Consider the following 12,993-nt stretch of genomic DNA (forward strand, 5'->3'; position numbering starts at 1 on the left):
ACAATGTTGAAAATGTCAGAGAGACAGACATCAAGGTTTATACAAATCTCCGCTGTTGAAAACAAAATGTTAGTCTAAAAGAAATTTGAGATAATGTCTAGATGCTTTTTATAGTGGAGATCAAGTTCATAAAGTGCTTGGCTGGCTGATGAGACAGTAGTGCACAGTGGATTGTGAAATAGACACCGGCATTCAGGATTAGACTCTAACGTGTTTCTTTGTAACGCTTTAGCGTTTGACCCAAGTTAAACAATTTAAAGGCAATGCTACCAAATACTAATTGACTGTATGTAAACTTCTGACCCATTGGGAATGTGATGAAAGAAATAAAAGCTGAAATAAATAATTCTCTCTACTATTATTATGACATTTCACATTCTTAAAATAAGGTGGTGATCCTAACTGACCTGAGACAGGGACATTTTATTAGGATTAAATGTCAGGAATTGTGAAAAACTGAGTTTAAATGTATTTGCCTAAGGTGTATGTAAACCTCCGACTTCAACTGTATTTACATTTCTGTCATATGAAATACTGGCATGTGTGGTGACCATTAGACCTTTTTTCCCCCACTCCTTACCCACTAACTGAAATATCACTGGTTCGAATCCCGAGCCGTCTAGGTGGAAAAAAATATGACGATTTGCCCTTGAGCAATGCACTTAACCACAAGCTCTGGATAAGAGCGTCTGATAAAATGACTAAAATGTAATAATTCAGTTTGAGGCGTCAGGCAACGATTGCAGAGCCTCCTGAAGTAATAATAAATAATAATGTATTCAACTTTAATAGCGCTATTCATTACATAAATAATCTGTGTTTTAAAGCAACTTTAAAAAGACAAGTCATTTAGAAAAACAACAACAACGACATCATACATGAGATAGAAAGTCATGAGAGAGTCAGGAAAGTGATGGGCAGCTAGCTGACTTGTATAGAGGGTTTGTGTGAGAGATGAGTTGTGAGCATGTGACAGAGGTTACATATGAGGTAGAAATGAGGTCAACACTCCTGAAGACCATGGACCTGCAAGACCCATTACTTACACAGATATTAAGAAAACAAAACAAAAATGTGTTACACAGTGCACACACTGCGGGGTCGGAAACACCCGGATGCATCCGGATTTCAGGGGAAATGGAACGAGAGTCTATGATGCGACTTCAGCTTTTCTTAGGGATTGGAGTCCCGCTTCCGGTGAAACTGGAGGGCCCACAATTCAAATAAATAATCATAAATATTATGGATTTTAAACATTTATGTACATATAAGTGTCTTATATCGGCTGAAAGCTTAAACTCTTGTTAATCTAACTGCACTGTCTATTACAGTGAAAACATGCCATACGATTGTTTGAGGATGGCACCCCACATCAAAGTATTTTTCCACCGGCACAGGTTTCATACATTCACAAAAAACGATTAAATATTCACTTACTTTTTGAAAATCTTACTCTGATTTGTCATTGAAAGGGTTCCAGCTATAACATGTAGTTTTGTTTTGTTAGATAAAATCCTTCTTTATATCCCAAAAAGTCTGTTTAGTTGCCGCCATCGATTTGAGTAATCCACTCGTTCAACATGCAGAGAAAGAAATACGAAATCTATAGTCAAAATACAATTCTATTTACTCCTCAGATACCTTAAAATGTAACTAAACTATAATATTTCTTACGGAAAGAATTATGTTCAATATGAAACCGATTTTAGCAGGTGTGTAATGTCTTTATGTCGCGCGCAAACAAGAATTTACAAGACTGTGTCCTTCTGCTATAACTGATATTTCTTATTCGTTTTTTAAGTTACACACCTGAAACATTGAACACAGACTGCTGACACCCTGTGGAAGCCATAGGAATTACATTTCTAAGAGGATGTTTTCTCAAAATCAAACAATTCTGGTTGGTTTTTCTTTGGATTTTCCCCTACCATATTTATTGTGTTATATTCTCCTACATTATTTTAACATTTCTACAAACTTAAAAGTGTTTCCATGGCCTGAGCTACAGGCAGTTTATTTTGGGCACGTCATTCAGACAGGAAGTGGAGAAAAAAGGGGCCTAGCCCTAAGAAGTTTTAACAAAGTAACACTCCAGTTTAACTCCTCCTCCACATTTACTTGATTGGTTCAACAGTGCAGAAGACAGCTTCTGGTATGGCGCAGAGCTGATCAATCATATCTTTTTTTTTAGCTCCGCTACAAATTTGAAAGAAATCCTGAAAAAAGTTCACCCTTAAGCTTAATGTACCAGGAAAGGCAGTAATAGTGTATTAGCTTCTGAAACCCACAATGCCGACAAAGAAAAGTCACACCAAAAAGCCAGACTTAACGAGTGAAAGTTTAGAGTCTAAGGAAGAAGGCGCCATGCTAGCTTCATGTGCTAGTGGTGGAAGCAGGACTGAGGCGATAAACAAGTGCAGTGCCATTAGCTCCAAAGATATCCTCAAGGCCATCAAAGATATGAATACAGAATTCTCTACAAATCTGAAAATGTACTGTCAGCAGTGGACAACGTTAAAAAGGAAGTCAAAGAATGTGCTGGGCAAATCTCTCAGGCTGAGGTACGCATCTCTGGAACCGAAGACAACATTATAGCCCTGCAGGCAACGACCACCGCTCTTGAGGAAAAGGTTGAATCGCTTACCTATACACTAGTTGATTTGGAGGGCCGCAGCAGGAGATGGAACTTGAGACTAGTACATCTCCCCGAAGGCGCTGAGGGGAGTGATGCTTGCTCATTCCTAGAGTGGTGGCTTCCCGAGGCTCTGGAGATGGAGCCAGAATTTATCCGTTATGAAGGATTTAAACTTAATAGAGATTTGGAGAGAAATGAAACCAGATGATGTGGAGTACTCCTGTTACTAGCACTCACCAGACCTATTCCCAAATCGACAATTTTTTGATCTCTGCAGCATTTAGCTCTAAAATTGAAGATTGCTTCTATGATAGCATTGTCATCTCTAACCACTCTCCAGCATCTCTTATATATTCCGATTCTAATTTAGTTGGTGTTCCACCTAAATGGCACTTCCAACCTAAATGGCTGCAAGATACAAGTTTTACAGAATACATTGGACAGCAAATTGACCTATACTTTTCAATTAATACAACACAGACTTCAGCTTGTACTGGATGGGAAGCCTATAAAGCTTTCATAAGGGGTCAAATTATAAATTTTAATCAGCTCCAAGTCAACAAATACTCATCAAAAAATGAAATTACTTGAAAACAAAATTAAAACTCTGGAGAGAGAAATGTTCCTGACTAATTCCACAGGTGCACACAAGGTGTTGCTCTTGCTCAGGGCACAAAATTTCTGCAGGTAGAGCTGCAACAAGCTTAATGAGACTTAACCAATCATATTATGACTAGGGCGAAAAAGCTGGGAAGCTGTTGGCCTGGCGAATCAAACAGTAGCAGGAAGAGAGGGCAATCAATTCAGGATGCAGGGGGAGCTGTGACGGTAGACCCTCGGGAGATGAACAATACCTTTAAATCCTTTTCTGAAAAATTAAATGCATCAGAGTATCCTCCTGAAACTGATACCCAGGCTAGTTTTTAGATAGATTCATTTGAAATATTGGGAAACTCCAATCTAAGGACATTCTTAATGCTGAGCTGACTGTGGAGGAAATGCCCAATGCAATTGATAGTATAAAGGCAGGGAGGGCATCGGGCCCAGATGGGCTGCCCATTGACATCTACAAGAGATTTAAGAACAAACTGCACTCCCCTCCTGGAGATGTTTTGAAATCTTACGAAACTGGTCTCCTGCCCCCTTCTTTGAGAGGAGCTCTGATCACTCTGCTCCTAAAACCTAGAAAGCTGCATACGAAATTGTGATTCCTATCGTGCTATTTCAAGTTTGAATTCTGACACTAAGGTTCTTTGTAAAGCACTTGCGAGGAAGTTGGAGGGTTTTCTCCCGGATGTGCTGGGTAGAGACCACAATGGCCTTATTCAAGGTTGTGAAAGATTTCATAACGTTAGGAGAGTGATAAATGTTCTACATGCTAGATTTGGGTCATCAGACACTGATCCTGTCGCTGGACCAGAGAAGGCCTTCGACAGGGTTGAGAGGCCCTACCTTTTTGAAGTGTTAACTCGTTTTGGTTGTGGTAAGAGCTTTTGTAAATAGATGAAGATACTATATACAAATCCCACTGCAGAGATCCTTACTACTAATTCAGAATCTAAACCTTTTGACATCTGCAGGGGTTCTAGGCAGGGCTACCCTCTTTCGCCTCTCCTGTTTATCCTAGCCATAGCTGTTAGGTCCCAACCCAATACTTCAGGTATCTGAATAGATCAGATGGAACATCGAATTGCCCTTTATGCAGACAATGTAATTTTGTTTCTTACAGACTTGTGCAATTCCGTACCCGCAATTCTGGACCTAATCAAAGAGTTTGGGGCGTTCTCAGGATACAAAATAAATAATGCAAAATCCTCAAATATGATGCTAAAGGAGGAGGAAAGACGTAGACCTACACCTCTGACATCTTTTTTTAATGCAATGGAATGCTTTACATATCTCGGCATTCATATTGCGCCAGAGATCGACCTCATAGTCTCAACTAACTATGACCCTGTCGTAGATTCAATAACTCAATCGATAGATGGATGGTCATCTTCACCTATATCTGTATTTGGCCGGATTAACATTCTCCCAAAACTGTTGTACCTATTTAGGACATTCCCTTGCCGCCACCTCCATCCCTCTTTCTAAGGCTTAAAAAGATGTTCATGATATTTATCTGGAATAACAGATGTCCCAGAGTTCACTTGTCCTTATTGTACCTACCGTATGACAGAGGGCGGCTCCATTTGCATTACTATCCAGTGGTACTACTGGGCAGCTCAGCTTCGCACTCCTATGTACTATTTTTCCTCCGAGTCTCTCCCTTCGTGGATGGAGATGGAAATGTCTTCAGTTGTACACAAATCCCCCCTTGACCTCTACATTTACTCAGCTGATAACAAGACACACCTTTGTTTTAATACGATCAACGTTTGGTATGAGGTGCAGAAGTTCATTGGTGAAACGCATTCTTTGTCATGTTTTAGTTCTATCTGAGGAAACCACAGTTTCCCTCCTGGGAGAGCTGATCTGGGTTTCCAACTATGGTCCAGCAAGTGATCAAGGAAAGTTCGAGACCTGTATAAAGAAGGTATTTTTATGTCATTTGAAGAACTCATAGCAAAATATGACATTCCTAGAATTATTATTTTTTTTTTTAAATATTTGTTATATTTACAGCTAAGGAGCTTCCTCACGGCTGCCCAAACCAAAATCTAACAGAACCCCTTTTGTCCACTTTAGAAAATACCATCTCAACCCATTGTAATGGTAGGGGTAGAATTTCAGCTCTATACAATATGAGTCTGGCTCAACTGAATTCTCTAGGCACAAACTGAACTCTTGGAAGGAAGATATTCGGGAGGACATAGTCTTGGACGAATGGGATCAACATATGTATTAAGGCTCAGACACAGACTGTGAATACTCGGCTAAAACTATTGCAATACAATTGGTTGATGCGAACCTATGTAACCCCTGCTGAGTTAAATACGTTTAATAGTACAATTCCACATATACAGTGGGGAGAACAAGTATTTGATACACTGACGATTTTGCAGGTTTTCCTACTTACAAAGCATGTAGAGGTCTGTAATTTTTATCATGGGTACACTTCAACTGTGAGAGACGGAATCTAAAACAAAAATTTGATAAATATTATAAATTTTATAATATTTGATACATCAGAAAAGCAGAACTTAATATTTGGTACAGAAACCTTTGTTTGCAATTACAAAGATCATACATTTCCTGTAGGTCTTGACCAGGTTTGCACACACTGCAGCAGGGATTTTGGCCCACTCCTCCATACAGACCTTCTCCAGATCCTTCAGGTTTCAGGGCTGTCGATGGGCAATACGGACTTTCAGCTCCCTCCAAAGATTTTCTATTGGGTTCAGGTCTGGAGACTGGCTAGGCCACTCCAGGACCTTGAGATGCTTCTTACGGAGCCACTCCTTAGTAGTCCTAGCTGTGTGTTTCGGGTCATTGTCATGCTGGAAGACCCAGCCACGACCCATCTTCAATGCTCTTACTGAGGGAAGGAGGTTGTTGGCCAAGATCTCGCGATACATGGCCCCATCCATCCTCCCCTCAATACAGTGCAGTCGTCCTGTCCCCTTTGCAGAAAAGCATCCCCAAAGAATGATGTTTCCACCTCCATGCTTCACGGTTGGGATGGTGTTCTTGGGGTTGTACTCATCCTTCTTCTTTCTCCAAACACGGCGAGTGGAGTTTAGACCAAAAAGCTCTCTAAAAAGCTCACATGACCTTCTCCCATTCCTCCTCTGGATCATCCAGATGGTCATTGGCAAACTTCAGACAAGCCTGGACATGTGCTGGCTTGAGCATGACGACGTAGTGTGTTACTAACGGTTTTCTTTGAGACTGTGGTCCCAGCTCTCTTCAGGTCATTGACCAGGTCCTGCCGTGTAGTTCTGGGCTGATCCCTCACCTTCCTCATGATCATTGATGCCCCACGAGGTGAGATCTTGCATGGAGCCCCAGACCGAGGGTGATTGACCGTCATCTTGAACTACTTCCATTTTCTAATAATTGCGCCAACAGTTGTTGCCTTCTCACCAAGCTGCTTGGCTATTGTCCTGTAGCCCATCCCAGCCTTGTGCAGGTCTACAATTTTATCCCTGATGTCCTTACACATCTGTCTGGTCTTGGCCATTGTGGAGAGGTTGGAGTCTGTTTGATTGAGTGTGTGGACAGGTGTCTTTTATACAGGTAACGAGTTCAAACAGGTGCGGTTAATACAGGTAATGAGTCTTAAAGAAAAACTAATAGGTCTGTGAGAGCCGGAATTCTTACTGATTGGTAGGTGATCAAATACTTATGTCATGCAATAAAATGCAAATTAATTACTTAAAAAACATACAATGTGATTTTCTGGATTTTTGTTTTAGATTCCGTCTCTCACAGTTGAAGTGTACCTATGATAAAAATTACAGACCTCTACATGCTTTGTAAGTAGGAAAACCTGCAAAATCGGCAGTGTGTCAAATACTTGTTCTCCCCACTGTATCCTACAAGTGCAATCACTCTAAAGGATCTCTGGTTCATTGTCTGTGGGACTGTGAGAAAATTCTAGATTTTTGGAAGGAGGTATCACATATGATATCCCAAATAGTATCAGTAAAATTGCCTCTCCATCCCAAAGTGTTTACCCTGGGGTTCTACCCAATCAATCCTCATCTAAAGAACCAAGTACAAACACTTGTGCTTGTTGCAAGCAAAACGCTTCATAGCTCTTGCCTGGAAAAGTGTGAACAGGCCTAGTATTGCCCAATGGCTTAGGGGAATGTCGTCTTGCCTAACGATGGAAAATATAACATATACGGTTAAGTGTAAACAAGACACATTTGAAAAGGTTTGTGGACCATTTGGAGATTTTGTTGAGCAGAGTGATGTGGGTGAAATATTGGCTAACGAATGGAACTCTGGGTAGTGTACTATGATTTGTGTGCATGTGGGGTGGTGGTGAGAGATATCCGATTGGCTTGTGGCGTTGTGTTTCATCTGAAATGTGTCCCAAATATGTTCTATCCTATTAGATCAGACCAAATGTCATTTTGGTGGTTTTATGCTTCTGTAACACTTTTGTTCTGTCTTAGATGTTTTATAATTTATTTATTTGTTGTTGCTGTTAACTTTTGATGTGGTTTTGCTGTTATTTTTTTCATGGCATATTTCTGCTTATTTCTGTCTTGTTAAAGAAGAAAAATCAATAAACATGTTGTTACATTTTTTTTTAAACAGTGCAGAAGAGAACCTCCCCCAACAGTATATATATTTATTTTACGCCTGCTACGTTAGGTTACACACAGTTTACTCAAGGAGCTACAGCACTACATCACACCTGTTATTAAAAAGAATATAGACTAATCTTCCATTGATTATTTGAATCAAGTTAGTGCTAGGCTGTAACAAAACCCTGCATCCACAGAGTGGAGGTTCCCTACTGGACAGACTGTGGGAGAAGCCCTGGAGTGTACAGAGTAAAGCCCGACATCATCAGCCCTCTCACATGTGACTATTCACTTCACAACCCTGCACTGTTGCTCTGTCCACAGGGGTAAACAACAACTGCTCTTACACAGACACACACAAATACACACGTACACACACACACCAGTGTTTGGGTGGCTTATCAACAACATGACTGAGGTCCTGTAGGGAATAGAATGAGCTCAACACCAGGGCTTCAACACTCAATAGCATCAATGATTCCTTCTCGTACCATGAGAGAGAAAGCGAGAGAAAGAGTCTCCCTCTCTCTATCTCTCATCTGTCCTCAACTCATGATACAGATCTATAAAGGCCATTCAGTTATTAGGCCGTAACGACAATAAGCCATCGTATATCATTACACTTCACAAGGTACGGCTTCACAGGCCTCCCTCCCATTGTGCTAGACAATTATGTAAACGTGGGTCCGAATCGGCCCCATTCAGGCCTGATATCCATTGGAATGGACGAGCCACAATGTGAACGTGAACGGTTACCTCAGCCTCATTGGAAGTGGTGAAAGGAGTTCAGTAATGTGATGACGTTGCGTCGGTCTGCCCTCATGCTTTCCTCACAAACACACAGACAGAAACACACACAGACACACAGGCACACAGGCACACAGACACACAGTGTGTGTTGACATGCTCCTCATGTTTACAACCCGTTTCTCAGATGTCCACATGTCATCCAGTCCAGCCAGCCCTGTCACGTCACATGTTACTTTGTCACTAGACTCTCGGTGACACCCTTTGCGAAGTCCGTTACCCCTCTGTTATACGACCCACATAACACTGTGTCATACTGATGACATTACAAATGAGAGATGTCAGTCGGCCGGTCAGTTAATTAATCAGTCAGCTTGTCTATCTATCAATTAGTCAATAATGTTTTATTTGTATAACGCTGTTTGTACCCTGATACATTTGTCACATAATCCATGACAGCAACCCAGGCCTATGCCCTCAGAGAGCAGAAAGTACACCTACCCAACAGTGTCAAACCTATGCCTGCTTTATTAAGCATGATTGAGCCTCAGAGGGTTCAAAGTGTCACTTAAGAGTTTTGAGCAATGAGTTCATAGAACGGTCGTTTGACAAAATGAGTCCTTTTTTCATCCTTTGGGTATTTTAAGTAGAAGTTGCACACCAATATTGGTTTTTAAAAGCCTGTTATATTAAATGAAGTGCCTTTTAATATAGACCACATGGAGAATTCAATAATTCTGATTTTTTATTTGAATAAAGACTTGCTAAAGTGCCAAAATTCTGCATTTTGATTTGTCTCTCTGTGCACCATCTGTGACTTCTCTGAAGATTTAAACCTATTAACCCCAACATTTCTACAAGTTTTCACCTTCATTATAACGCCCCTAGTTATGTTGTTGCTTTGACAAAGTTATTTCTGAAGATGATTATTTAATGTGATTAGTGATTCATGTTAAAGCTGGAATCCTTAAAGAGATAATTCCGGGATTTTGGCAAAGAGGCCCTTTATCTACGTCCACAGAGTCAGATGAACTCGTGGATACCATTTTCGTCTCTGCGTGCAGTTTGAAGGAAGTTGCTATCTAACGTTTGTACAATTGCTAACTAGCGTTAGCGCAATCACTGGAGGTCAGTGCACTAAAGTTAGTTAGCATTGGCTTGCGAAACTACCTCTAACGTCTGTCATACTGGACGCAGATACATTCAAATGGTATCCATGAGTTCATCTGACTCTGGGGAAGTAGACAAAGGGCCTCATTGACAAAGTCTCGAACCATCCCTTCAATGGTGAAACAGCCAAAAAATAACAGTGGTGGGGGGGCAGAAAAAAAGTCACAAAAAAAACTGTTCCTCATTTTAAGGTAAACCATTTTGCGTGAATTCTCATTTTAATATCGTGAATCTATTCCTTAATTTTTTTTTTTCAAATGAAATATAATAAACATCTAATAGTCAAATTATAGTGAAAAAGCAGGTGAGCCGGTTCTACTCTTTTTTGGCAATTTTCTGGTGTTTTGTAATAAAAAAAACCTGTTACCCATAGATAGACTGGCTATGAATGTTTTAACAATTACATGCTTTTTTTGTGAAGCTTGCAGTAGCCCTTTCCTGCAGTCAAATGACTAGTGGCCTCATATGTGGGTTGTTATTGATATTTTCTATATATACATATATATATATATATATATATTATTTTCTTTTACAGCCAAAAATCTAGTGTTTCTACGCTCATTTAAATATATATATATATATTTCAGTCTTCTGTGACGTATATAAAGTGTAATATTGGGATGCAAACTCAAAATGTAATTCATTTCAACTCTATATCTGACATGGTACAGGTGTCTTCTTTTGTAAGCCCATAACCATGTGTGTGAGGTGTATGTTTTGGTTTCAAAGTAGATTTGTTTAAGACTACCAAGAAACACTGTGTGACCCTGATTTAGCCCACTGCAGTAAAAGGTTAAATTGTCCCTCTGTTGCACACAACTAGCTTCCATTCACCCTGTCACAAGAGGATTTATGGCTGATTTAAGGTGAAACGGTCAACCCTGTTACTTTCTTTGGCAGTTAATAGGCACTTACTATAGTCATTTTTCTTATTTAACTTCTTGAGATTGAAAACATGTTTTTAATTAAATTGAACATGTGCTCATCAAGACATAATGCTAAAATGATGTTATGTTAAAAAACGTACACTACCCAAAAGGGTGAGGGTTATTTATAATGTTCTTATCGTGCATGGCACTTTCACCATGGTGTCACTCACTCACTCAATCACGCTCTCACTCACCCTAAACCTTTCAGAAATGAAAAGTTGTTGTCATGATGACGCCAACTGACAAATCTTACCAGACTAGAACTTCCATCTCTATAGTTTATGTATGATCCGATGAATCACTCCAGGAATGGACGAGCTACCTATAGGGTATGCCCCCAAAACAAAACAAAACCCGTTTGCTAATTCTACCTCAACACACTGACTGCACATAGATAGATAACAAACAATAATAAGACCTTCCATGAACACAAAACGTTATTCATGAATGATATCAGTCTAGCTATCCCACCACGCAAGACGGAATAAGCTTCATGGATAATTGGTTTTAATTAGGAGCAGCTAATTGATACGATACTACAATGTTTGGCCTTGTGAACAGGTCGGGAATTCGGCTGAACAGAATACAGGCCTACGTGAACTGATTGATTCATTCCCTGTGATTGTGAAAGAGCGAATCTATCTACCTTGACACTGGTGTGACTGGTCTGGGTCTCCGCCTCGATGCAGATGTGTCCCCGGCTGTTCTCTCTTCTCTCTCGTTGAGAGTTAGTTCCGGAGTGCCTGCTCTGGTAGGTGATGACGGATGAGATGGTATCGGCCGCGTCCGTCTTGATGAACAGCCCATGTAGGGTGGCCGCGGTGCCCTGCGAGATGGTGGTGGTCTGGTGCGGAGAGTTGGACTCGTCCGAGTCTCGGCAGTAGATCACACCGCTCTGGGAGACGTGGATGCTGGGAGCGCAGCCCATGCCTCGCCGCGGGTCCGGTGCCAGCTCTCAAATGACAGTAAACAGCGCTGAGTTATCACTCTCGCCGATGTCTGGCGCTGCGGCTGCTGTTCTCTCGGAGCATCGGCTGCTCCTGGTTGTCTCTCCCCAGTGGCCGGTTGAACACATCAAGGGGAGAACGAAAGCTCCTTCATCTCTTTAGTATCGCCGCTGAACCCTCGACTCTGTTAATTCATGCATGCTCCCGGCTCCTCGATTCGTTATGTGGAGCTCAATGTGATTTCCTCTGCGATCTGTCCTGCTGCTGCTGCGTTTCACATTCAGTCGTTCAGTGAGAAAAGAGCATCATTTACGTTATTATAGACTGCAGCATATAGGCGTTATGTAATTCCATCATGGCTCGCAATAATGTCGATTAATGAAATGATTTTCTCTAGCCTATAGGCTATAGCCCATCCTGCGAACGTAACCATCTGTAACCACCAGGCTGTCCTTATATTATGTCAACAAAGACGCTCCTCTTCTCATCCTATCCAAATCATATTTGGTTGGAAGAAGACAAACGCGCATGAAATCGCTGGATCACACTCGCTCATGTCTTCACTATCTGGCCATCGCATTTCGTTGGCCTTAGTTCTCTATCTCTGTCTGCTCTCTCTCACACACTCTCTCTCACTCTTCAATTCAATTCATTTCAAACGACTTTATTGGCATGGGAAACATATGTGTAAATTGGTAAAAGCAAGTGAAATAGATAATAAACAAAAGTGAAACAAACAAAAAATGTACAGTAAATATTACACTCACAAAAGCTCCAAAGGAATAGAGACACTTCAAATGTCATATTAGGCCTACATACAGTGTTGTAACGATGTGCAAATAGGTGAAGCACAAAAGGGAAAATAATGATTGTATAGGCTGCTGTTCTGTCATCCTCTCCAGTACGCACCATCACAGCCGGTCACCACTGGTCAGCAACTGGAAGACTGGAACAATATCCATAGGTGTCCAAGTAGAGACGTCCGACAAAACTTAGTGAGTAACACATGCACTAATGATCTGTAAATGTGTCTCTAGGCTATCAATTATTGTCTATTTCACCTGCCACTGCAATCATAAACATACACAAACACAGAAAATAGCAAATCATTTGAATTTAAAAAATGTGTGTGTGTGAGAGAGAGAGAGAGAGAGAGAGAGACAGAGAGAGAGCGAGAGAGAGCATGTGAGAGAGGTTGTGTGATTGTGTGTGTGTGTGTGTGTGTGTGTGTGTGTGTTTCATATGATAAATCCACAATAACTCCTCCAGGCAGCAGCTGACCTTTTACACAGATATTGGACCAGCTTACCTAAGTATCCTACCCTGAACCATTTACAGGAAAAATGTTATAAAAAATAACCTTA

At 40.8% G+C, this 12,993-nt stretch overlaps 1 protein-coding gene across 1 annotated transcript in view; it reads right to left on the reverse strand.

Annotated features, from left to right (window-relative positions):
- Positions 1–12,223, reverse strand: part of LOC129863810 (high affinity cAMP-specific and IBMX-insensitive 3',5'-cyclic phosphodiesterase 8B-like) — an 81,753-nt gene extending 69,530 nt beyond the window's left edge. Inside the window, exon 1 of the mRNA XM_055936086.1 lies at positions 11,329–12,223. Within this exon, the coding sequence (XP_055792061.1) occupies positions 11,329–11,610 (282 nt within the window). The 5' untranslated portion in view covers positions 11,611–12,223. The remainder of the gene's footprint in view (positions 1–11,328) is intronic.
- Positions 12,224–12,993: the final 770 nt, after the last annotated feature.

Source organism: Salvelinus fontinalis, chromosome 10, assembly GCF_029448725.1.
Source record: "Salvelinus fontinalis isolate EN_2023a chromosome 10, ASM2944872v1, whole genome shotgun sequence".
Lineage (NCBI taxonomy): Eukaryota > Metazoa > Chordata > Actinopteri > Salmoniformes > Salmonidae > Salvelinus > Salvelinus fontinalis.